Source organism: Rhinichthys klamathensis, unplaced genomic scaffold (genome assembly GCF_029890125.1).
Source record: "Rhinichthys klamathensis goyatoka isolate OS25496 unplaced genomic scaffold, OSU_Roscu_1.1 h1tg000229l_1, whole genome shotgun sequence".
NCBI lineage: Eukaryota > Metazoa > Chordata > Actinopteri > Cypriniformes > Leuciscidae > Rhinichthys > Rhinichthys klamathensis.
The window spans coordinates 1828373-1856266 of record NW_026606753.1 but is presented as its reverse complement, the minus strand read 5'-3'; the positions used below and the strand labels follow the sequence as shown (position 1 = coordinate 1856266).

General features: G+C 38.0%; 1 protein-coding gene across 3 annotated transcripts; it reads left to right on the top strand.

Moving 5' to 3' along the window:
- The first annotated feature begins 581 nt into the window (after positions 1-581).
- On the top strand, positions 582-27566 carry arfip1 (ADP-ribosylation factor interacting protein 1 (arfaptin 1)). 3 transcript variants are annotated; one of them, XM_056265106.1, is made up of 10 exons: positions 582-752; positions 2798-3114; positions 9770-9868; positions 19634-19739; positions 22511-22612; positions 23700-23812; positions 24033-24254; positions 25182-25339; positions 25442-25616; positions 26455-27566. In XM_056265106.1, the coding sequence occupies exons 2-10, from the start codon at positions 2800-2802 to the stop codon at positions 26608-26610; spliced, it is 1446 nt and encodes a 481-aa protein (XP_056121081.1). In that variant the 5' UTR covers positions 582-752; positions 2798-2799; the 3' UTR covers positions 26611-27566. The 3 variants fall into 3 exon arrangements, with proteins under 3 accessions (XP_056121081.1, XP_056121082.1, XP_056121083.1); XM_056265107.1 differs by lacking the exon at positions 22511-22612 and having other exon boundaries at positions 583-752; XM_056265108.1 differs by lacking the exon at positions 2798-3114 and having other exon boundaries at positions 584-752.
- Positions 27567-27894: the final 328 nt, after the last annotated feature.

Here is a 27894-nt window from a genome sequence, read left to right as displayed (position 1 = left end):
GCAGATTTGACAAGACACCCATTATTGTTATTTTCATGCTACGTTTTGGAATGATCCATGAGGAGACCACACTGCTTACGCTATATTGTATCGTATATCATATTGTATTGTATCATCACCACACAATTGTTTTGGACTAAATGTAAAGTCAATATATTCAATGCATTTTCTGAAGACAGTTGACATAAAATAAAATACAAATATTAGACGAAAATTAGCTTAAGATTAAGTACTAAAATTATTAAAATAAAAAAATACATATAAATTAAAGCTACATATACATATCAAAAACTAATAATAACAAAAATTACTAAAACTTTAATTAAAAATATTAAAATATATACATTTAAAATATATAATAAATAAGCTCGTTTAAAATACGAATAAACAGTAGGCCTATGTAAATAATAATACAATAAAATAATCAAATAAAATGATAATAAATCAAATAATAAAATGTGATTCTGATTTATATTTGAGTTGGTTCTGTGTTGGTTACTGTACGATGTTTATTGTTTGGTCGGTTTTGGCATTGTCATTTTGACCGCTAGGAGACAGACATGCTGTGGCTCCAGTATATCTACTGACACACACGTCCTCTTCCGGGTGTTTTTGAAAAGACTTTAACTGAGCTGTGGAGGGATTCGCTGTGTATCGAATGATACACACACAGCAACTCGAACTCAAGCAAAGATCATTTTTATGAAACGAGCTGTGCAACAGGAAAGAGAACAGTTGTAATCTGTGTGCAGGTGAGTGCTGTTGAACAGAGTCAACTGTTGCATCGGTGCTCATGAATGTATGATGGCAGTGGCAGGCATGATGGCTTCAGTGTGCAGGGTTGATCCTCTGTCTCCTCTTCCATGGGGAAAAGTAACTTAAGGAAATTCAGTATACCAAACTGTCGACTTGTTTTATATTCGGTTCTGATCATCTCACACCTTAGATGAGGAGGCGAAAAAACTGAATGTCAACTCTTCATATTCCTTATCATTCAAATGTTCATGATTAATGAAGGACGCATCGTTGATATAAAAGCTGTATAGAGAGTAAAAGGGAATGTTTATTGCGTTTTGTAACACGTAACTCGATTGAAGTGCTCCAGGCAAAGGAAGTAACTCAATAGCAACTTTGTGACGTGCGGGTGCAACAGTGAGAGATTGAATTCCAGGAAGGAATAAGACAATGCCATTAATTAAACAACAAAACGTGTGTTCATAAAGAGGATGCTTTTGAATATACACCTTGTTTTGTTTTTGTTTGTAAGTGTTGTGCCGTTGCTTAACATTGGAAAGTAGAAAAGCGTTTACGTGTCCACGACGCGAAAAAAACGAATCCTACTATGGCGAAGGAATTGTTCAACAATATTAATAACGTCATGTGACTTGACGGTCCAATGAAGAGTTCAAACTAGCGTGACCTAAGTGAGATATTGCAAAGTGAAGCCTTCGCCGTAATAGGTTTCTTAATTCCTTGTCCATATTTTTTTTTTTTTGAAGGAACAGTGGGCCTTCTTCCTACAATTGTCTGTGGCCTACTTTTATTCCTTTTATTAAAACTAAATAGATGCTTAAAAATTCTAAATATTTTATTTCAAACTCGGAATGAGTAAATTACACGTGTGCATTTTTATTGTACAAGATATGAAAATTAACCATGGTTTTATTATAGTAAAAGTGTAGTAACCATGTTTTTGGGCAAATTGATTACCATTTGTAACCAGTTTTACCACAAATACCATGGTTTAACTTGGTTAGTGTATCAAAACCATGATTACCATGGTTTAACTATAGTAAGCATTGTTTTTTGGTTTTATTTTTAGTAAAATCATGGTTAATATATGTATGAATGGTTAACCAATCTTCAAAACTAGGACACATTTGCATAGCAATAAAAATACAATTGGACTTACTGTAAATGACACTGGTGTGGCAGCATGATAATAGTATGAGGTTGCTTTTGGTGTTGAATATAATTTTTATATTGTTTGCTGGATATGAAAATATGTAGACAAGACATCAATAATTAAAGAACATTTGAGCCTTCCTTTGTAGAAAACATCACCATGTGTAACTGGAGCTTCATTATAAAAACCTTTTACCCCATTTTCTAGGTTAACTGAACTCTTACTGATACATGAGCATCATGGGAGAGTCTCGTGTGCACAGAGCCACAGACATAGATACATTTCAATATTCATTCAGATGCATAGCATGCTTATCATAAAATATTTTGGCTAATTATTCAGCCATAAACTCACTATTGTGATTTTAGTCTACTTTATACTTTAACTCTTCTCTTATTAAACTTAATATTTTGGATGTGAGTAGTGTAGATGGTGGATCTTAGTCACTAGTCAATGCTGTACAAAGTGCTTGAAATGTATAAAATGGCTTTTTTTAGGCCTGAATTCGCATTTATTTGTGTAAAGGAATGCAAGTAGCAGTCTACAATTTATAAGAAGGACTGTATTTGACTTTCTGTCAAAAAACATTATCTAAAAGCCAATTGAAACTAACATTCGACAGAAAGGTGGTGCATACACTGCATTTCGATTAACTAACCCATCTTTTGCCAGGTCTGAATTTCAGCCATCAACATTGGTTCTTGGTCATTGACCTGTAATAATTACAGGTGGTTTGTAGCTTCTTAAAGTAGATGTTTGTTCCGTGCTGTATAATGGCAGAACCCCTTCCTGAAACATCAGCCTCAGCTGTGAAATTCTAACATTTACTTGAATTCAGCACAAGAAGGGGAAAAAACTTGGTCAGTTGCTCATATGTATGTTTACTTTCAGGAATGTCAGAAGCTAGTTTTGACTCGGAAAAGAATGCTTCACAGGATAATCAATCGGACCCTAAAGAACAGCAGGGCCTCCAAAATACTGCTGAATCTCTGAGCCAATCAGAGGCCAGAAAAAACAGCCTGGATGAAACGTGCATGACTGAAATTGACATCAGTGAGAACAAGGAAGTTGGAAACCACAATAATACTCTTAGTAAGGATGGTGATGAAGATGAGGATTCTCAGGCCCACAGTAAAACTAGTGGAATCATTGAGGATAATCGTGATTCTGAAACAACGAGCAGTGTGGCGACAGAAGCTGAAGTGAAGGTGACTGTAATGATATTGTGAGACCTGTAGCTTGGCTTATGCTTAATCTCGCTCATACATGTTGCTGTGATTTCAGGCATGAATGATTTTTCATAAGTGGGAAATATAAATAATATTTGAATCAGCCAAATTGTCTGTGATTTTAAAAGAACTGGGCCTTTGCCTGAATGTTACAGCATTATGAAGCATCTTTCTCTTGTTCTTTTTCTTTGCGAGGTGTCTTTTACTCCTTTATATGGGTGATGGTGCATTTTTTTTTGTCTATTCTGGTAAATTTTGTTTGGTCGTTGCTGTTATTATTGCATTTATTTAATTTACTATTTCGAGCTCTTTAGTTTAAAGACTTGTCATTGCAATGCCATTGTTGTGATGTTATGCACTTTACACACTTTTTGAAAAATCAAATTCACCTGACATCATGAACTTTATTTAGAGAGAGAGAGAGAGAGCGCGCTACAAACTAACGCATATTTGTATCCCCGCCCATGAACAGTTATTATCGTACTTAGTCTACTCTTTAGACGGCATTATGGTAAAAATTAAACATTATGGCAACAGCTTTTTACCTGTATGTGACTGTTTTGCTACAGAGGTTTGGCGGAATGACAGAACGGCAGTTTCTTTCATTTTTGTCCCCTCTGTTTGGCCTAAAACACTGTGTTCGTGGTCATCCAGTTCGAAATGTTGACTACAAACACTGAGGTTTTTCCGTTTTTCTGTTGCATTGTTCTCTCCGTATTACATTTTTTTTGCAGCCTTTAGCCACAGCCTACAACATGCTGGATCCTTCACTGGAAACCAAAAGTAACTCGTGTTTTATTTTGTTATTTTTTTCACCCGGGAACAATACAAGTCAACACCATTGTGACTAAAAGTTTGCTAAGAAGCATTTCCTATTAAAGCTAGGCGGTATTTGACTCTGGTTGGCGTATCCATAGCAGACTGGTGCAAATGGCCTTGGGATGGCAACATGCCCAGTGCACTATGGGTGCTTTTCTAACAAACACAGTCTGTGACAATTGTGATTTTTTTTTTTTTTTTTTTTTTTTTTTTTTTTTTTTTTTTTTTTTTTGTATTTCCGACCGTATGACCCACGTGAATTTGGGAAATCTGAGGGGGAAAAAAATTGGGGATGGGGGGTGCTGGTGACTGTATGATGATTGAAATCATGAAATGGCCTTAAACAATTACAAAATAATCTGCAAAATGTTAAGTTTTCTAATACATTTATTTCATGCAAGGATTGCTTCTGACAGCACTGCACAAGTTCACGGCGCCATCCTCGGGACACCCTTAGCATGTTGGCCAGGGTTTAAAGCACTAAATGTGAGTAAAAATCGCAGTTGAAACTGTGCTATACTCCCCAGTTGCCCTGTAACTTTATTATGAATTTTGACAATGCATGGTTGTGAGAATGATTTAGTGCGATCATCATATCGTAACGGTTTTATGTAATTATATAAATAAATAGTCTTACGCGTTGCACTGTTCATTTTCATTTGCACTGAAAAAGCTACTCTGCAAGTGTTGTTGCTTATAAAATGCTTAGTCGTGGCCTAATGTTTATAGAGTCAGACTGGTAACCTGAAGGTTGTAAGTTCAATTCCCAATACCTTCAGGAAATGACTGAGGTGCCCTTGAGCAAGGCACGTATCCCCAATCGCTTCCCGGGCGCCACAGCAAAAGTGGCTGGCCACTGCTCCGAGTGTGTGTGTTCACTATTCACTGCTCCTAATGTACTAACTTAACTTAAATTGGTTAAAAGCAGAGGACAAAGGCCTTCACGTCATGTCAGTTTTTTGTCTTTTGTCAGCTAGTCTAGTCACATGCCTGATTACTGCACTTTATCTGTCAGCATGATGGAAATAGTTATTCAGCCTGTCCTGATAAGGAAATGTTAACTGACTCATTCTGATAACTGAAAGGTTTGTTTAAGAATCCTATCTTTCGTTTTCTTCGAGCATTTATTAGACCTATGTCTCTTTTATGAAGAGATCATGATAACAGCTCTGTCTTTAGACTGTCTGATCAGATTGCTGTTGTTTCTGTAGTTCTCTTTGTTAATGTTTCTAAGCAACTGAACTCTAGGGGACTCTTCTGCTGGGCTTGACCGAGGCACTGTTCACAATGCTGCTTTAATCATCAAATCTGGTGACAAACTGCAGCGATTGGAAATAAGGGCTTTTAAAGTTGTGACTGCAAAAGACAATCCAGAATTTGAATCGAGTTGTTTAAAGAAACCAGTCAGAACCACAGTTGTCATTTGATTCATCTGAGAGAGTTTAGAGTCACTGTCCTCCTGGCATGATGGCATCAGGTGGCTTTAAAAGATTCATGTGCTGTTATTGGACACTGTGTGCTATTTCACTGGCCAGACAAACAAGCGATCGTACTTTAAGATTCAAATCACTGAGCCTTTCTGCATAACACAAACCTTAATAGCCTTTTTTGTAGTTAAACATTAAACCACATAGGACACTGTAAAAATAATGCCATCTTTAAATAAGGTGTTATGTTGCTTAAGGGTGTACTCACACTAGGCACGGTTGCCATGAACCGGGCCCGAGTACGATTGTCCCCCCTCCCCACTCCCCCTCTGGCCTGCACTCACATAGGGTTTCAGCATTCGTGCCGGAGCACGCTTACGTCATTATGGTGCGTGCGACGGTTTCGGGATAAACAAGAAGAGCGGCGCTCTCTGAACACAATGAAGTCCATCGCTCTGTTTTCTTTGTGGATAATTTTGTGTCGTTTGGTCCACAGTGGTCCACAGCCTGTTGTTAAACAGATGCGTCGCCTTAGTGGCGCGAAAATTTTCACGTAATCGTGCTGCTCGTATGAGGAGGTTTGCAAGGTACCAGCTGAAGTGCAGCAAGGACTTTGCAGCTTTGATTACGGACTGTGTTGGTTTTGGAGCGTCGCAAAACCATGACGCCACGCGTCCTGTTCCGTGCTCCAGCACGGTTAGCACTCACACTGCATGCGAACCGCGCCCGAGTCCAACTGACCCGTGCTCTGGCCCACCTCTTCCAAGCGGGCCAGGGCCGGCTAATCGAGCCGCGCCCGGGCACGGTTCGGAGCACTCACTAGTCAAATGAACCGCGCTTTGGTGGTCAAACGCACTCGGGCACGGTTCAAACTGGCTAGTGCGAGTACACCCTAAATTGCTAAACCAAATAGTGACAGGAAGCTGTATTTTGCATTCGTAATTTGCTTTCATTTGCACATGTAACTGCAGTTTAGCAGTTAACTGTATTTTATGACAATCAATGATCTAGCTGATTTGGGCTTGTTTGGGCTTTTAGGGAGGAAAGAAAGCGCACCGATCAATCGGAGCACCCTTAGGCCTTGTTTACACCTGGTATTAAGATGCGTTTTGCTCGATCGGATCACAAGTGGATTAGTTAGTTTATTTAGAGTTTGACAAGGCAGGATATTGTAGAACAAAACCCTGCAATGTATCAAACATAACACATCAAGACAACCGTAGCCTACCTAATAAAAAATAAAAAACAGGTGGAGTCAAACAGATACACAGGAAAATCTGAAATACACCAGGTGTCATACAATCAAACCTGGAAGTTATTTATAAAACAATTTAAGAGCATTTGGAATAAAAGAAAGTTCATGTCTTTTTGTGTTACTCCTGGGCACAACAAATTCCCTGTGCTGCCGTAGTTGATAAGTAGGGGATGACTCTAAATACAGGGTCTAAACTGTTGTGAGCTTGTCTACTTTAGACCACTTCCAGAGGTAGTCGAAAATGCATTCGACTGGATTGCTTTCGTATTGTAAATGCTCATGTGGTAGGTGGAATGTGTTTGAACAGACACAAAATACCGCCTACTCTCCCCATACTGACATAATGCATTAACACTATATTAGCAGGACCGGATTTAAACTTTGTCGGCTGGAGACCCAAGTTTGGTTTGAAGATGAAAAACTTACGAAGCACAATGTTCCTGATTTTTATTTTTTATTTTATTTTTTTTATAATCTCTGGAAGAGATTTTGAAGGAGAGCGGGAGAGTCTTCACTCCGATGAGGCGAGTGAAGGAGTAAGTTAGTTATTCTGCTGAGAGTATAAGAAGTTGCTGAGAGCGTAACGGCAGCAGACAGCGCACGCGAAGCGTGCTCTGTGGGGGCCCCGCTGGGCATTACTGGTGTAGCACTACCCCAGCAGAGTACGTTCCTGGGCTAGAGGTCCAGTGGCACCGTAAACCGGCTCAATCTCTTCCATCTCAGATAGGGGTGGACCAGTATTACTTTATTTTATTTTTTATTCTAAACTGTTTTAATTATTTGTATTTGTTTTGATTATTTTAATTTCTTCTATGTAAAGCACTTTGAATTGCCATTGTGTATGAAATGTGCTATATAAATAAACTTGCCTTGCCTTGATTTCTAACACGCACTCACCGCGTTCAGCGTGGTCTTGTGGCTAACAGAGCAGAAATGAAAGCTGCTGCTCTCCTTGTGTTTTTCCGTCATCTTCCCGGGCATGTTCATATGTAAAATGTGCGCGCTTATTTTGTCCATTAGATAGAAATATCTGAAAAAAACACATTCATTTACCAGCCCATAGACCCTCTCCTCGAAGAAATCAGGACATAAGTGGTTGAAATTGGACCAAAGAGACGTATTAAAACACCAGGTGTAAACGGGTTTGTGTCCCCCTCATCTACTTGTGATTTAATCGACCAAAGCTCATCTTAATACCAGATGTAAACAGGGCCTTAGTCTCCACCCTCACTCCTGCATCGTGTCTATGGTCATTTGTCGGATCGGGTATGGTCGCTATAGCTCATGTGTACCTGGATTGAGTGATCGGATTTTGGTGCGTTTCAAATGTATTTTCATGTCTTTTTCAGTAAAAGTGCATGAAGTGACTAAGTGTCCTTAGAAGCTCTTCTGTCTAGTGTGTCATGTAAAAACAGCCTGTGGACTTACTGTAATGCAGTGAACTTACGCTTTTATCAGAGCGTTTAAAGACTGTCCACAAAGCTCATCAGCAATCTTCTTAGCCACTTGGCACAACTTTCTAATGCAATGTCACGTAGGCTTTATCTTGTTAGTGAGTTCTGCTATCTATCTCACATTCTCTCGTCATTGTACAGAGGAGTTCAGTTAGGTTCAATTTTATTTAGGCTATTTATTTATTTATTTGGTAAACTTTACAATAAGGTTCCATTTGTTAACATTAGTTACTAACTACATTAGTAGTTGATGTTAATTTCAACATTTACTAATACATTACTAAAAACTAAAGTTTTGTCTGTTAATATTATTTAATGGACCTGAGGCAACAGTGAACTTTGTATTTTTATTAAATAACATTAACAAAGATTAATACTATAACATGTATTGCCCATTGTTACTTAATGTTAGTTAATGCATTAACCAATGTTAACTAATGTAACCTTATTAGTGTTGCCATTTATTTGTCTATTTTTATGTATTTTCTTCCCTTACAATGAGTCCAAAGTTTTTGTTTTTGCCCTACAGAAGTAAAGAAAAACAATTGTCCCCCACTTTTTTTTTTTTTAGCTTGTCATTCAAATGCAGATAGGAGCTGAATTGAGGTTATCCAGGGAAATCTGTTTAGCCTATGCTTAACTCCACCATTCATCACGTTGTGCTGTAGTTGCTAGGATATTTTATTTTATATACACTAATTATATTGAACATTAGAGTCAGCTGGAAAGAAAAGAAATGTGTATATATACATCTCTTCCTGATCCCAAAAATTTGAACTGTAGTTCAAACTGAAAACAATGATCACCAGATGGCAGTGTAGTTAGACTTAGCTATTCTCCGAGTAAGTAAGGAAGTAAGGAAGGATTTATATAGTGCTTTACTATTTACTACTGTAAACCCAAAACGCTTTACAATCAATGTCAGGGTTCTCTTCTCAACCACCACCAGTGTGCAGCATCCACTTGGATGATGTGACGGCATCCACAGAACAACGGCGCCAGTGCGCTCACTGCACACCAGCTATAGGTGGAGAGGAGATACAGTGATCAAGCCAATTCAAAGGATGGGGATTATTAGGAGCCCATGATTGATAAGGGCCAATGGAGGGAATTTGGCCTAGACACCGGGGTTACACCCCTACTCTTTACGAGAAGTGGCATGGGATTTTTAATGACCACAGACAGAGAGTCAAGAGTTTTAACGTCTCATCCGAAGAACGGTGCTTATTACAGTATAGTTTTCCCTGTCACTATAGTGGAGCATTAGGACCCACACAGACCACAGGGTGAGCACCCTCTGCTGGCCTCACTAACAACAGCAACCTAGTTTTCCCAGGAGGTCTCCCTTCCTGGTACTGACCAGATTCAAACCTGCTTGGCTTCAGTGGGCAACCAGTCTTGGGCTACAGGGTGATATGTCTGTGATGAGTTTCTTATTCACTAATAGTTATATTTCCCTGTTGCTGTTAAATAGTTATTGCAAAGCAGCAGCTGACCTGATCCATTTTGTTATTTATAGCTGTATTTTCTTTGCTTATGGTGGTGCGGTTATAACTTCACAAGCCCCGACGCAAAGCTTTCTGGTGGTGGAAGCGCTCTGCATCTGAACTCTCAGCTTGACCGCTTTAATGTTGTTTTCATGTCCTAGTAATTGTGTGTCTGTGTAATGTGTATTGAAGGTGGCTATGGCAGAGGAGGCCCACAGAAGCCCAGCTGCTCAAATCTCAGTCACCAGAAACGGAGAAGCAGACAAAAGTCACGAGGAAGTGTTTCAGAGGGTAAGACATCCTGCATAGAGCAAAACCAATTTTGGCTAACAATGGTGCCATTTGAACACAGAATATTTGGAGATGAATGTTTCCAAGGTACTATGTAATGATGACACATAATGAAAATGACTTAAGTTGTCTCATGACTGTACTTATGTTCCTAATTATTGGAAAGGATGAACAGACTATTATATTGTTACAAATAGATCAGCAGTAAGAATATATATATAGTTGTAATCAAAATTATTAAACTCCCATTGCAAATCAGGTTTATTGGCAAAATGTACAGACTTTGAGCTGTTTGCAATGAACAAATCAAAAAAGCAGACTTGGGAGTAAGTCACTAAATGCAAGTCTCAAGTCAAGTCCAAGTCTTAACATTGCAAGTCAAAGTCAAGTCAAGTCATTCTGTTGTAAGGGTCAAGTCAAGTCAAGTCAAGTCAAGTCAAGTCAAGTCGCAACTTAGTCATCAAGTCATACCAAGTCGCACACAGGCTAGTTTTACACATTTTTTAACTCTGGGACTTTTATTACTTTATTTAGACACAGAGGGCTAATGGGTTACAAAAATAAATAAATTAACTTAAAATATAATATCATATCATTAAGAAGCACTTTAAATGCTCTAATATAAAAATAAATTAAATGAACACATGTAAACAAGAATTAATAAAACTTTTCCCATCTTGTAAAAAAAATATATATATATTAGGGCTGTCAAATGATTAATCGCATCCAAAATATTTTTTTTTTTTACATAATATATGTGGGTGCACTGTGTATAATTATTTTATATATATAAATACACACACATGCTTGTACCGGTATATATTTAAGAAATATTTTCATGTATATACTGTATATAGATTTATATATAATTTATATTATATATAAATATAAATATTTTATATATAAATAATTTTTTTTCTTAAATATACATGCATGTGTGTGTATTTAAATATATACAAAATAATTATACACAGTGCACCCACATATATTATGTAAAAAAAACTTTTATTTTGGATGTGATTAATCGTGATTAATCATTTGACAGCCCTAATATATATATATATATATATATATATATATATATATATATATATATATATATATATTGCATTCTAAATTAGTACTGTATGCCAAAGTTTGTATGTTCTTACTCTAAATATCCAGGTGATTTGATCCCATGCATAACACAAAATATTATATGGAAATTTTAAGAAAACAAATTTAAACATTTAAATTATTTAAACCCGGCTATTTTTTAATACGTGGGTCGTTGTAACTGACGTTCTCAACTACTTTCTATATTACTTTCTCCCGCCCGCAACATTTATGTTTTGTCCCGCTCCCGCCCGCAAATAGATTTTTTTCTGTACATCCAAATACTTTCAATTTAGCCTACGTGTCGCCACCATAAACATCAGGATAAATGCTCCTGATAAATTATTTGTTTTTAAAGCATTAACACACAAACCATTGTTATAACATAAAAGCAAGCAGCTCCTGCGTGCATGGTTTGGCATGACTGTGCGCTCCCTTAATAATTCCTAAAAAGCTGACAGTTCATCGGGATCTCACACATCTGTTATTATCAATGACGTTTCATAATATATACACTTTGTTTGTTATAATTAGAGGATTTGCCAGCATACAGAATTCAGCACTGAACAAAAAGTCTGTTTTGAGCGGTGAGGGGAGTCTATCTTAAATGCTTCTGATTGGCCATTGCGTTCAAGAAAACAACACATATGTCTGTGATTGGCTACATCGCTCAACGCTTTATTCTCCCTCAACCTGCACACACAGAGTGCATTACCGCCCGCGCTCCCTCTTATGGCGTATACAAAAAATTACAATAATTGAGTTTTTTTTTTTTGCACAAGTCATTTCAAGTAAATAGGCACAAGTCCGAGTCAAGTCTAAAGTCACAAGGATCAAGTCTAAAGTCACAAGGATCAAGTCTAAAGTCAAGTCGAGTCTTTTCAGAGATCTAGTCAAGTAAGTCTCAAGTCCAGAAAATTGCGACTCGAGTCTGACTCGAGTCAAGTCATATGACTCGAGTCTCCCACCTCTGCAAAAAAGTAATTGAAATAGGTCAACACAACAAATGTTTCAAGCGGTTTCCCCAAATTTAACTGAAAATGCAGCTTTTAATGATTCTGCAGTCTCAAAATTATTCAACCCCCTGAATAGAATCCCTCACATCAGCACAATTCTGCAAAACAGGTCTTGTCTAAAACACCTGATGCAAATAATCAAGGGCTTCATTAGTTGCACCAGATTTGCTTGAGCTAGAACACATGGAATATAAGGAACAGGATACAAAAAGATAACTGTCATGGGTGGTTGCTGGCAGACAGATGAGGAAGACTTGATATCCAATTCAAAGGTTTATTTAACTAGAGAACAACAGACAGGCGAACAGAGAGCAACAGGCTCCCGACAGGTCTGAGGTGGTACCTCGCTACAGAGGGGCAGAGGTGGTGCAGAGGGACTGAAGGGTGACAGAGATGACTGGGTGGCACGGATGGCTGGGGGATAGACTGAAGTCCGATGCAGAAACCTAAAAGAAAAAAAGGCTCACTTGGCTCACTTCCGAACCCTCGACGTCCACCAGCACTCCGTCGGCGATGGATGGCTTGGCCGGCTCACACACCTGGTCAGACGCGCACTGCTCGGGCTCCGTGGCGATGTGGTCCTCGGTCGCACTTGTGGGCACAGGCTCATTCATCGCGGCGGTCTCCGTCGCGCTACCTGCGGTGGGCTCAGGTCGACGATCCTCGCCGTCTGGGTGGTTCTGGCTGGGCACTGGATGGGGAGTGAGGCTGGTGGCATCCTCGACGGTGAACGCAGATCCGCAGGATGCCAGCACCCACTCCACATATGACGCGAAGCTCCCTCGAGGAACCTCCCCGGACAACTGTGCACGTGTGGTGGCGTTGAGTCCGACATCCAGGAACGTGCACAGGCAGTTGCCAGGGAAGGTGGAAGGTGCAAGCAGGGGTGAAAACGGAACAAAAACACTGAACACGAAAACTGAAAAATAAATTGTTTACACGCGCGTTCCCTTGTTTGGTCCAGTGTTCTGTCACGGGTGGTTGCTGGCAGACAGATGAGGAAGACTTGATATCCAATTCAAAGGTTTATTTAACTAGAGAGCAACACACACTCAACATTGACAACACCGGACACTGATCTCAAACAGAACTGAACATATATACAGGTGTTAATGATGGTGACTGATGAGTGCACAGCTGAACGTAATTGGTGTACGTGAGAACAAATGAGTGACGAAGGCAGATGACAAAACGAGTCCATGTGGTGTGAGAGTGTGACAATAACAAAGGCACTAAATGTTTCTAGAGACACCGTTGGAAGCAAAGTTTGCAAATTCAAAGTTAAAGGATTAGTTCACTTAAAAAAAACTTTTGCTGATAATTTACTCACCCCCATGTCATCCAAGATGTCCATGTCTTTCTTTCTTCAGTCGAAAAGAAATTTAAGGTTTTTGATGAAAACATTCCAGGATTTTTCTCCATATAATGCACTTTGCTGGGCACCAAACGGTTCAAGGTCCAAAAGACAGTTTCAGTGCAAACTGCAAACTGTTCAAATGGCTTTAAACGACACCAGACGACGAATAAGGGTCTTATCAAGCGAAACGATCGCTCATTTAAAAAAGAAATAACAAAGTTTAAGTTTTATAAGCTCAAATGCTCGCCTTGCTCTGTTCTGTGTGACTCTCCTGTTCGAACTCGTTCATCAAAATGAACGAATCTTTTTCCGAGTCAATTCGTTCATTTCGTTCGTTAAATGAACCAAATGACTCGAAAAAAGATTTGTTCATTTTGATGAACGAGTTCGAACAGGAGAGTCACGAACGTGCATCACAGAACAGAGCAAGGCGAGCATTTGACATTATTAAACTTAAACTTTGTTATTTATTTTTGAAATGACCGATCGTTTCGCTTGATAAGACCATTATTCATCATCTGGAATCGTTTAAAGCCCTTTGAACAGTTTGCAGTTTGCACTGAAACTGTCTTTTGGACCTTGAACCGTTTGGTGCCCAGCAAAGTGCATTATATGGAGAAAAATCCTGGAATGTTTTCATCAAAAACCTTAATTTCTTTTCGACTGAAGAAAGAAAGACATGGACATCTTGGATGACATGGGGGTGAGTAAATTATCAGCAAAAGTTTTTTTAAAAGTGAACTAATCCTTTAAAGGTGCAGTCTGTAAGAATGACATAGGTACTGCAGTACAATTCAAAACATCGGAGATCGTCGTTTCTCCCGCCACCTGCTCCTCAGACTGGACGGCGCTCACACGGGTTGCCAGTTTGACCACATGTAACAGGAATGAGCGCAATGGACAATGAAAATTGGCAAATTAGCAACGTGCAGTTTCACAGACCAAAACGAACATTCCAGCCTGGAAACGCACATTTCAAAGTAAAATAACTGGCTGTAGAAGTGTTTTTCAGAGAAACGAGTATGTGAACCTAGCATGTTTCCTCAATATATGCAAACATATTATGGTATTTTTATGCTTTAGCAGAGTGAAAATACAGCACCTTTAAAGGAACAGTGGTTACATGACCTGGACGGGGCAGAAAAAGGAAGCTATCAATGGCTGCAACCAGATTTCTAAGAAAGGCAGGTTAAGAAAAATGATCGTGTGACTGCAAAATACCTGCAGCAAGACATGGTGGCAACAGGCACTGAGGTTTCAGCTTGCACACTAGGGTGCATACTAAATGCATGTGGTTTCCATGCCAGAACTCCAAGACGTACACCACTACTGACCCAAAAGCACACGAAAAGTGCTCAAAATCATATAAATAAACCACAGAAGTTTTGGGATTCTGTTCTGTGGAGTGATGAAACAAAACTGGATATTTTCAGACCTATGGATCAGCAGTGTGTCTGGAGGAATTGAAGAATGAAGCATTGTGGTGGCTCTGATGCTCTGGGGATGCTTTGCATCCTCTGGCACTGGAAACCTGCAGCGTGTGAAAGGCAAGATTGATTCATTGAAGTATCAGGAAATCCTAGGAGAAAATGTCATGCCGTCAGTGAGGAAGCTGAAGCTTGGGCGTCATTGGATCTTCCAACAGGACAATGATAGCATTCGCAAGCATACCTCAAAATGCACCAAGGCTTGGTTGCAGAAGAAGTCCTGGAAGATTTTAGAGTGGCATCACAGTCAACTGACTTGAACCCCTTAGAAAATCTCTAGTGAGATTGAAGAAGGTGGTTGCAACGTGCAAACCCAAGAATATTACTGAAATGGAGGCTACTGCTCGAGTAATGGGCTAAGATTCCTCAGAAATGCTGGCAGAAGCTGGTGCGGTTATACATCTCGTTTGCAGCATGTCATAACAGCAAAAGGGTGTTCTACCAAGCACTAAAGATGCTTGCCATGAAGGGGTTGAATAATTTTGAGACTGCAGAAGTCATTAAAAGTTGCATTTCTAGTAGTTTGGGGAAACATTTGTTTCTTTGAGCTATTTCAATTACTTTTGTTTGATTTGTTCATTGTAAACAGCTGAAGGTCTGTACATTTTGCTAATCAACCTGATTTGCAATGGGGTTCAATCATTTCAATTACAACTATATAGAGTTTTTCCTACATTGAAACTTTTTTGGTGGCGCCAAAATGAACTTTTGTTCCGCCAAAGCCTTATTTGATCAGTTATTCTGATCTATGAGTGATGTAGATGACTGTTGCGCTTGTGACAGGGTGCATGTTAACACCCTAGAGAACAAGCAAAGAGCCCCTCCCTCCCGCGCGCGCACTTTCTGTCTTCAAACTAAGACAGAAATGGTAAAAGGTCGGAAGACAGAATCTGTTGCACGTGGCGCATTCAGAGAATTATTTTCCTGAATTAACGCAGGGTGGGAAAAAAAGTTGCTTCTTCTCTGACAAGCGTTCCACACATGCAGCTGACATAAGCCACACTTTCAATAAACGAAACTAAGAATAATCTTATTCAGTGATGAAGTGTTTTCTGTGTTGTCAAATCTTTTGCGATGTCCCAACAGCCGGGATTAGCACACAATGCATCCACGTCCGCTAGTGTCCGATTTGCGACCTAATAATAATAATAATAATTCATTACATTTATATTGCGCTTTACATAGAAGGGGGGGAATCTCCTCAACCACCACCAATGTGCAGCATCCACCTGGATGATGCGACAGGCAGCCATATTGCGCCAGAACGCCAACCACACACCAGCTTATTGGTGGAGAGGAGACAGTGATGAAGCCAATTAGTATATATACATGGGGATGATTAGGAGGCCATGATGGACAGAGGCCACTGGGCAAATTTGACCAGGACACCGGGGTTACACCCCTACTCTTTCGAAAGACATCCTGGGATTTTTTTGTGACCACAGAGAGTCAGGACCTCAGTTTAACGTCTCATCCGAAGTACGGTGCTCTTTGACAGTATAGTGTCCCCGTCACTATACTGGGGCGTTAGGACCCACACAGACCACAGGGTGAGCACCCCCTGCTGGCCTCACTAACACCTCTTCCAGCAGCACCCTGGTTTTCCCAGGTCTCCCATCCAGGTACTAACCAGGCTCAACCCTTCAGTGGGCAACCAGTCTTGGGCTACAGGGTGATATGGCTGCTGGCTCCTTTGAACTGATTCATTTTAATGAATGGTTAAAACAAGTGATCTGTCCAACACTGAACTCACGAGACATCACTGTCTGAATCAGTGTTTAACAAATCATTTACTCAGAACACCTCTGAAATGAGAATGTAAGTGTGCTTACCTCATTTAGCAAAAGTGGTTTGTAAGATTTAGCCTTAAAAATCCAGAGCAATTTCAGGTTATTTATATTGACAATGTGTAGTACATTACTCATAAAATCATTTAGTTTAGACTGGAGTGAGGTGAAGCCAGAACAAGGCAAGTTGTTGTTAGCTAGCTGCTAATTTTATTCTATTGTATATGGTAGAAAATTAAACTATTAGTTAAAATAAACTTTTTAATGCTACTTTTTAATATTGATATGATAATATATCAATGGTATAGTATGGTAAATAATAATTATCAGGTCTAGCAAAGAAGGATCTTATCTTACAAAGCTATGAAAACCAGTGGTAAAATCACAGCTTTATTTGTAAAGAGGGCAAGAAAGGATTACAGTGATGGTGACAGCCAGGTATAGGTGTCTGATAATTGCATAGCCTATAACAGCCACAGTCCGGAAGAAAATGAGGGGCCAAAAGAAAAAAAAATAGAATGAGCAACCATGTGTAAACAATGAGGAGCAAAAGAAACAAACATTGTTAAGAGATCATACATAGTATGAGATCACGTGGGTATGCTACTTTTTACTGTGTGTGGATGACCATGTCCGTTTTTGACACAGGAAAAACACTGTTTTATTTACTGTATTTATTATACACTTACTTACTTACTTACAATGCAGAACTGCTCTGATTCTATAACCAACCAATGCACAGGGTTTTAACTGTAGTTGCTATTATTGTATGTTATGGATTATGTTGGTTTTGCCCAGCCCCACCTTCAGTTTCATGTATCCGGGTTAGGATTTACTTTGAGCTTGACTTGTTTTTATTAGCTTCATAAAAGTGTGCCAACATCCAAGCCAGCACAGAGTGCTCATGGTTGAGTATTTAACTAAATGTGTGTCATGTCTATGGCAACAGTCTATATACTAGGCATTCTTCACATTAAACAGAAGAATTAGACAACATGAATCAACAGGCATCTCTAAAAGCACAGTCATGGCCAAAGGTTTTGGCAGTGACAAATTTGTATTTTGCAAAGTTTGCTTCAGTTGTTGCTGTGGTTTTGATTCAAATTGTTTCTAGATTATTGTGCAGAGTGATCAGATGCATTTTAAATAATTGCAAAAACTTCATTGGTCAAAAAAATTTGCTTTATCACTACCCAAATTATGCTACTACTTCTTCTTTTTGGCCCTAGCACGAAATGAGCAGCTAACATTATATTACTAATCATATCATCAGCACATGGGAAAGTGTGAACAAGTACTAGTCAGGTGAAATCACATATCATTCTGATTGGATTATATAAGTGATTGTTATAAAAGGAGGGAAGAAGTGCTTCCAATCATTGTGTTCTTGTGTTGGCTATGGTTACCTCCAAAAAAAGACGTGCAACCATCATCGCATGCATCAAAAATGCCTCACAATTTTGCACCTGAAAGAACCATTTACCTGATCAAGAACTTGCATCTGAAAACACTGAGGCAAATACTTTTGGACAACGGCCTGGTGTAAAGAGGGGCAGCAAAGAATCCACTTCTCTCCGAGAAAACCATCAAGGACAGACTGAAATTCTGCAGAATTACAAGGATTGGAACTAGGAAGGTTTTTTTTTCTAATGAAGCCCCCTTCCAACTGTTGAAAAATGAATTGTCTGGAAAAGAATAGGTGAACGCTTCCTGTCCTGTGTCATGCCAACAGTGAAGCATCCTGAAACCATCCATGTGTGGGGTTGCTTTTTATCCAAGGGAGTGGGCTCTCTCACAATTCTGTCCAAAAACACTGCCAGGAATAAAGAATGGTATCAAAATGTCCTGCAAGAGCAACTTCTCCCAATGATCCAGGAACAATTTGGTGATGATCTGTGCATTTTACAGCATGATGGATCACCATGTCACAAGGCAAAAGTGATAATGAAGTGGATCGGAGATTATCACATTGAAAGTTTGGATATGTGGCCAGGCAATTCCCTGGATCTTAATCCCATAGAGAAGCTGTGGTCAGTCATCAAAAGGCGAGTGGATAAGCAGAAGACCACAAATTGTGAATGTATCGCCATCAGTCAGGATTTGGCCCAGAAGCTGATATCCTCCATGCCAGAGCGAATTGCAGAGGTTATGAAGAAAAAGGGTCAACACTGTAAATTTTGACACTTTGCATCTATTGAATGTTTTTGCCAATAAAAGCCTTTAAACCTTACGAAATTCTTATCATTTCCCAATATACCTTAGAAACATCTACAAAAGAATCTACAAATACTAAAGCAGCAAACTTTGCGAAACACATTCATGTCACTGCCTAAACTTTTTGGCCATGACTGTACATTTGGTGGTACCTGTTTAACACAAGACATTAAAGATGCCTTGCACCGCTTTTAACCCTGTGTTATAAAAATGCATTTGGTGTGTTGCCAAATGTATACAATGTGAAACAATGGTGCTAGAATGATACAGCGTGTTAGCAACAGACAGGCCATCATACATTAATTAGTACTTACTTCATTAAATATTCATGAACCTTGTACAGTCACAGAAACTTTCACAAATGCACAATGTATCAATGTTTCAGTGTAAAGGAAATAAAGAGCATTTTGATGTGAAGTAGAGACCGCATAATATTTTTTTATACTTTTGTAGGGTGACTTAAAACACACAGAGCAGATTTACTTGGCCACATTGACACTGATACATGCCCATTGTATTTGTGTAATTTGTTATTGACCTCATAAATATGCAAATAAGAACATTTAACCCTGAGTTTACAGAGTTTAAACTATTTTAAGAGTGAATGTTTTTTGTTTGTTTTTTGCCATGAAATTGACCAAAAATTATTCAGTTTTGAAATTAAGTAACTTAATGTTGACGGCTAAAAATGAGATGGAAAAATGGGAGAAAACGCAGTATACTCGGAAATTGCTTTGTTGTGATATCTTTCTTAAGTGTCATTCATTTATATTCTTGTTTGTTGTTCTCTTTCTTTTATTTCTCTCAAGGATGTTCCACATAATATCTCCTCTGGACCAATCATGTCACACTCCCACAATTCAAATGAAAACTATGCAATGACTGAGGGAGTGGTCCAAGTGGGTCCATTCACAGGTATAACACTAAGCATGCATTGAACATGAATATCATTTGCGTTTGTTCTTCACACAAATGCAAACAATGACTCCGCATTCTACAGCTGACTAGTTTGTTTGCGCACAAACATATGTGCTTACATAAGATTACATACAGATTGGCAATTCGCTCAGATATGGACACAATGTTAATCATTTAAAAACACTTCCTCTCATTGTATTAAATGAGATCAGGCTGGATAGAGCGTTACTCTTCAGTCATTAGGTTCAATATCTTCTCACTATCCGGTTCACCTAATTTAAACCCACATTTGTTTGTTTGTGTTTCTCTTTGTGTGTGTTGTGGAGAGAGGGAGAATTTGAATTTGAAAAGAAAGGTGTTCCTGTCTCATTACAGAGTCGTCTGTGATCTTTTTCAATCTGCTTTCCCCTTTCATTATTTCATGCTCATTTACTATGTGAATTAATTTGTAGGACAGAAACCTGGCAACCTGTCATTAGCTGGGTATAATTGCTGACCACCCCTTTTTTTATTTCCCTTGTCACTTGTTAGCTTAGTAAGCTATGGAGCTTGTTTCATCTCCTTGCTGCAGTATCACCTACTAGCAAAGAAATCAATTTGAAACATTTTATTTAAAGGGGCCATTTTGTAAAGTTTTGTATCATTTCAGATTTTCCCCTGATGTTGATACCGTACTTTTAAGACGTCCATATGTAAACAAGTCCTGTTATGATCGGAGTCTCCGACAGTTCATGTTGCTGAAATCAAAATAGTCATTTCTGTGTACACATTACAAGCATTACCGTTTAAAATATGGAGGTCAGGAAGATTTTTTTAAATGTTTTTGAAAATAGTCACTTATGCTCACCAAGGCTGGCATTTATTCGGTCAAAATACAGTAAAAACAGCAATATAATGAAATATTTATGCAGTTTAAAATAACTGTTGTCTATTATTATTTTTTCTATTTGAATATGTTTTTAATATGTAATTTATTCCTCTGATGCAAAGCTGAATTTTCAGCAGCAAGTCCTCAATGTCAAATGATCTTTCAGTATTCTTTGATGAATAGAAAGTTTAAAAGAATTTATCCATTTAGGAAATTGCTTCTTTAGCACCAGAAATATAACATGATCATCACGCAGTGTGTTTGCTGCTACGACCTACGTCTACTGACTAGCCAGTAAAAACGCAACATGAAATAGCGTATTGATCAATGCGACATGGCGGGGCTAAAACTAAAACTACTTACCTCAAGCTCCATTTGCAAAATTGGCATGCCAAGTTGGCCTCTGCTCTTTCCCCTTGCCATGGCCGCGTGCATATTCTCTTCTTTCGCTTCCTTTTTTTTTTCAGTGCACATAAAAACATGCTGTTGACATTTTATTCTTCTGTACTAACTTGTGTCGTAGCCTACGATTCAATGTGTCATCATCGTACAGTCTACGTACAAGTATGAGTAGTGCTGGGCGGTATGACCAAAAATTTATATCACGGTATTTTTCAAAATATACCGGTTTCATGGTATATGACGGTATTATTATTTTTTTCAAGCATGAATGGGTGTTAACCACATTTTCTACCGACTGAGAGAGGAAATACTGCAGTAGATTGACTTAGAATGCCCTATTTTACTGGCATGAGTGAATATTTTAGAAAAATTCCACACTAGTATTAATACAGGTTTGTAAAGTTTACAAAGAGGTGCCAGCAGGAGGCGCTTTAGGAGCGGCAGAAATAGCGGTTTCCCCGGTAATGGCTGTACACAAAGCAGAGCTAATAAACGCTGCTTTATCTGGAAAGATTAAATGAAAATAACATTGACACTTTCCTAAAGACAGTCAGTTCCATTCAAAGATACATTCATATAAATGAATGTATTTTTTTACTTGAACGTTTGAACGTTTTTTACTGAAACGAATGAACGTTTTTACTTTGAAATGTGCAGTTCTCATGTTTATTCAACGATGTCAAAGCCTTTTGTAAAATCTATTTGTGGCGGGCAGTGTTGATATTGTGAACCAATGTTTGGGAAACACTGTAATATAATTTTGACAGCTACCAATTATAGTTGAACCTATCCATCTTCACCGTCACATTTAGTAACACATACAGCTGTGCCCTCACCACAGTGCAACAGTGAAAAGGGACGCCTCTCAAACAGTGTCGCGCCGCGCTCCCAACGTTGTTTAAACGACACTCTTTTTGGTTTTGCGGAATATTGAAAATTCATATCATAACAAAAATAAACGCCGGTATGCGGTATGAACCGGTATACCGCCCAGGACTAAGTATGAGTATAAGAGGGACCTTGATGCCGTGGCTCCACCTCAGGATCACTTGTGCGTAGACATTTTTCTACAATGGAAGGAAGTGGAGACTCACTGTCCATCTTTTTTAACAGTTTAGGTGTTGATTTAAATTTTCTAAAGCATTTCTCAGAAATTGCTTACTGCACCTTTAATGCATCATTCCTGAATAAAAGTATTATTCTTTAAAAAAAAAAAAAAAAACGAACTGACCCTAAACTTTTGAATGGTAGTGTAAATGTGGGTGGTCAATTTAATGCGCTAGTAGTTTTGATACTATTACCACGCTCTGGTTTACCTGTTTATGCAGAATACTTTCCATAAACAACAAGGCCAAACAATCAATACATTCTTTTTACTTGTTCATTAATTAATTAATTTTTTGATAGATGGACATTTCCCCCTCTGTGGCTGTTTTTTACAAATAGTTTTTCAGACTCGGTGTATAAATTATAAAAATTCATCACTGACCATTTTTAGAGTCGCCATTCCAGGCCACCACACCTACAGTTGTCCCCAGTCCTGCAGCAGCCAGCCGGCTAGCTCGCAGCATCAGCGATAGTCAGGTGGAGACACACAAAGGTACCACATACTGTAACAGACGACGTCACGCATGAATCTGCGTTCCTTAATCTCTCCCTTACTAACGCCGCACTGTCAGTTTCAGACTATACCATCATGAAGACTTTATTCTAGTAGATTTCAGTGATGTCTGTTGAAATGTTCAATCTTCAAGAGACATAAAATTGACATCACTTCCTGCTTTTGAAATGTGTCTTGCAGCATTCATTAGATTGGCAGTGTTTAAATTTATGATGGTGTTCTTTCAAACTCTGTGATCTCCAGGCCTGTTCTCTTCCTTATTGTTGCTTCCTTCTTTAATAACTTGAAGTCTGGGCTCATTTATTCGTCTTGGCTAACCACCCTGTAACCTTTTGCCTTCCTGACTGATCGCAAAAGATAAAGACTGTTTCTTCTCAATAATTTCCTATTTTTCCCCTTTCAGGACTTTGTTAATGCAAAACAATGCACTGCTTTTGTCGATTCTCACTGTCTCTGCCGCCTTCTGACATTTTAAAAGAGACTCTTTTTCAACTACAGTATGCTTAGTCTAGTATTAGTCTTGTCCATGTTTCAGTAGTTTTTTTTGTGTAATATTTTTATACTATTTTAGTTTAAGTCATATTTAGAATTAGCATTTATTTTTATATTTTCCCTTTTCACTTTAATTTTAGCTTAATTTAGTAATTTTATTTTTTACAAAATTGCTATTGCCATTTTTAAAACTTTTTTTTAATTTCTTAATGGTTTAATTTATTTTTATTTCAGCTTTAGTTTGTTTTATATCAGCTATACTCTAATTTCCATTTAGTTGAGGTTTTTCATCCTAATATTTATATTTTATTTTATTTCAGCTTTATTTCAAGTAACAATTAGTTTAGATAACGATAACTATTCTGTCGTGTTTTATGTCAAATGCATAATTATCTTGAATGCGGAGTTTCTCTACAGACTTTTGATTGAGTTGATTCAGCCAATCACTGTCATTTTATCACACCAGGTGACATATTTTGGGGTTAATCATTTTTTCCAGTGAGTCACAATAAGAGTAGAAGGGTAATAACATACAGTAATCACTGTCAGTAAACGGATGTCATTCTGTCATCAGGTGATTTGAGAGAGCAGCAGATGGGAGGAGCAGTGGTCCTTGCCGATGACATGAAGAGTCCTGCCATAGAGAAACTGGAGCTGGTGAGGAAGTGGAGCATCAACACTTACAAAGTGAGTGATTCCTGCCATGCTGGTTATGAAGGTATCAGTGTTCAGTAAAAAAAATGTCTCAAGCATCCATGTGGCAAAAAAGGCTGGGTTTGAGGCTCTTGGATTATTTTTGTGAAACAGAAATTTAGAGTAGTTTCTATATCCCCCCTGTGCCCATTGTAGTTATGTGTAGCCTTGTAAATATATATATTTTTTTTTCATCCTATACCCTTTCTTACAGTGCACTAAGCAAATTCTGTCAGAGAAGTTAGGTCGCGGCTCCCGTACGGTTGATCTGGAGCTGGAGGCTCAGATTGAGGTTCTTCGTGAAAACAAACGCAAGTACGAGCATGTTGTGAAACTGGCGCAGACGCTGTGCGCTCAGCTGGCGCAGATGCTGCAGACGCAACGACAGCTAGGTGATGCGTTCGCTGACCTTAGTCTCAAGACACCCGAACTACATGTAAGTATAAAAACTGTTCCATCTAATGTTGCATCTGCTACAGCCTCTTGATTTTAAATAAAAGATCATCAGAATCAGTTTTTGAGTTTTCATTAAAAATTTATAATAATCATCTTATAGTTTTTTAGTTGTTCTAATTAAGTACTTTTTCACTGTGGTAAGTGATTATGCTATATAAATTTGGTTATAAAACATGAACACACATTTTAACCATGTTCTCACACTTGGTTTTCTGTCAGTGGTCTCAAAACCAATAATCTCAGATCATCTCACAAATATTCTACAAAATTATTTTGTTTTTATATGGTAAAACAGTACTGTTTGAAATAATACAAATAAAAAAAACAGCAGTGCTTGCTTTCAGGTTGTCAAACCTTAGTACATATCTTTAGGTCATGTGATAAAAACTGTGATTACTCTGATTAATACAAAGAGAATACATGTTCTCAGCAAACCAAATTATTATTATTATTTATAGTCTGTGTGTGTCTATATTAGATAAATGCAATATACCAATAGAAAATAGCCATCAAACAATCATTTCATAATTGTGACATTTGGTTTGAATCACTATAATACGACACAAATGCATCTGTGAAGACTACATAGATTTTCAGCTTTTATTGATAAAGAAAATTGCAATTCGGACAGTATAACTGGATGCCTTCCTAAGGTATCATTTATTCATGGACTGTTTTGGATACACTTTGGCATTGCTTTTTCCAGAACCACTACAAATACTAAATATTTTATGACTAGACTATAACCAGAAAGTGCATTGGTTTCTTGGGGAGTACCATTTTATTTGAAATGCTTAATTTGCAGAGAGGGGACCGTTTCACTGTCTAGCGTTTGGTGTCTAGTGTTTTAATGTAGAGAAATACGCATTTCATCTCAGTGTGTTTTATTTATTGAATTGTATTTCAGGAGGAATTTGGCTACAATGCTGAAACCCAAAAACTCCTGGCGAAAAATGGAGAAACCCTGTTAGGAGCTATCAACTTCTTCATCGCCAGTGTTAAAACTCTAGTGGACAAAACTATAGAGGACACCTTGATCAACATTAAGCAATATGAAGCAGCAAGGTCTGAATATATCTTCACAAACCACTGTATGCTACTTTTATATAATATATACCTGTAGAGCAAAACGTCCTCATTCTGTAAGGCATGTGCTTTTTTTGGTAGGATTGAATATGATGCGTATCGCACAGATTTAGAGGAGCTCAATCTGGGTCCACGGGACGCCAACACACTCCCCAAGATTGAGCTGTCTCAGCAACAGTTCCAGATCCACCGTGAAAAATATGAAAAGATGCGCAATGACGTCTCGGTCAAACTTAAGTTTCTGGAGGAAAACAAGGTAGGTGAAATGTATCTTTTGCAATCAGCTGCATGTAAATAATGTATTTGTCTTTTGTATATCTTAATAGTCTATAATAAAATGAAGTGTCAAAGTTAATGTGGTGGCTATTCAGTATTTGTTTGGTACTTTTTTGCACTCTATTGACCAAATTGAAAGCTTAATATAAATTGCCATTTGTATGACAAAACGTAATTGCTGAAATGAGTTTTTCTTAACGCGGCTACTTCCCTCTTTTCTAGACCTTCTATGTAGTAGCAGGTTTTATAGATTATTCTGTACTTACAGGGCTTATATTAGTAAAGTTCAATGTCTTTGTATTTAAATCTTCTCCTTGTAAATGTGATGCTGATGTTTGTGATCTTAAAAAACTAACTAACTCTGAAACAACCTTCATTTTTGGCTGATCTAACTAAACATTTTCTTGTTCACTTGTAAAACAACGCATCACATTACAGAAGTAAAATATGTTGCAAAGGCCATTTCAAGTGGACTAATATATCCTGTTGGAAAAGACTAACTTAAACTGATTAAGGCATCTTTATTATTCAGTTGCTGTAAGATGAACACAAAAATGTCTGGTTAGCGCTGCGGTTGTCTAGGCTACTCTAAATTTGCCAGGCATATTTTAGGAAATAATCCGTTATAAAATGTGGGCTCATTTCAGTAAAAATTTGCGATTACATTTTTTTATTGTTGAAATATAATTGAAATAGTTGATATGTCTCTTGAATTCTCTTTTATACTGATGATTTTTTTATTTCGTTTCAGTACTTTGAGTTCTGAATTACATTCTCAAGGTGTGAGTCACTGAGAGTTTTCATTCCCTTTTCCTCAGGTGAAGGTTTTACACAACCAGCTGATTCTCTTCCATAACGCCATCGCAGCGTACTTCGCAGGCAACCAACAGCAGCTGGAACAAACCCTTAAACAGTTCCACATCAAACTAAAGTTACCAGGAGGAGAAACCCCCTCTTGGCTGGAGGAGCACTGATTGAGTCAGCATTCCTGAAATATGTGCACTCCTAAAGGAAACCAAATCCAAAAAAAAAAAAAGCAAAAATGTTTCTATCACTCCTTTCCCTTTTTACTCCTTTCAGGACACTAAATCCTGTCAATAAATGTTTAAGACAGGAAATTGTTTGATAAAAGAGAGAAATATTTAGCCCCTCTCTTTATCCTTGTAATGTCTGACTTTACACTTGAATATTAGTTTTTAAAATAAATGCTTTTTCTTTTGTCAGAGAGTTTGCACTCTCTTGCACAACAACAACAACAACAAAACAATCTTGTTGTTTTTGAATCAAGTTACCAGCACTTTATGGTATACAAAAATACAGACAATTTAACAGGAAGCCGAAAGAAATGAAGCACCATGTGAATGTTGTAAAGCCTTTAAAGTAGTTTTTCCACAAAGATGATTCAAAATCAAATCGATCTTGGAATAAAACCGTTACCAGTCTGAGACATAATTCTAGACCTCACTTGTGTCCACCTCTCCTAACTCTTATGTAACTGCATTGTTATATTGTCATCAAGTGCAATGGCATAAATTTCTACACTGCCGCCTTCAAGGGCACGTTCAACTGAAAGGTTGGCCATTTTAGTACAAACTTGAAGTTTTGCTATGATGCATTTACTGTTCTCACAATTAAAATAAAAAGGGCAGGATAATAGGATGTTATAAATGCTCAATCTTTGGCTTTTTATCTTTAAAGTTTACTAAAATTTGTATAGGGAAACTTTTGTAGATTCCATGGTGAGGGGATGGGGCTTCATTTCTGACTTGATGTGCCTTGCTCTTTATCAATCATCAATTTTAAGCATCTTCAGTGTTGTCAGGAGTTGTGGAAAACAAATGTACTCCCATTGCTATCCTACAGACTATATAATGGACCAATAAACACAGCCATATGTGCAGCCCTGGATAATCACATATGCGTACACGTAGACCAGCAAACCTTTGTTTAACTTGACATTTACAATCTGTGATCTTTCTTTTTTCTTTTTTTTCTTTTTAAACAATCTCTCCTTGCATTCCATTTCTTTAATAAGTAAGCCAGGAGAGTATTTTGTACAAAATGTAAACCAAATTAATTTGACATGAAATACTATGTGAGCTGCCTCAGCTGTTTATATCTGTTTGGGTTTTGTTGTTCTTTCTCTGCGTAACTTTTTTAAATATATATATATATAAAGGAAGAAGAGATTTTCTAAAGCATTCACTTCTGATTATTGTAGTAAGAGTCCAATAAATTTAACTCTGTAAATGCAAAAG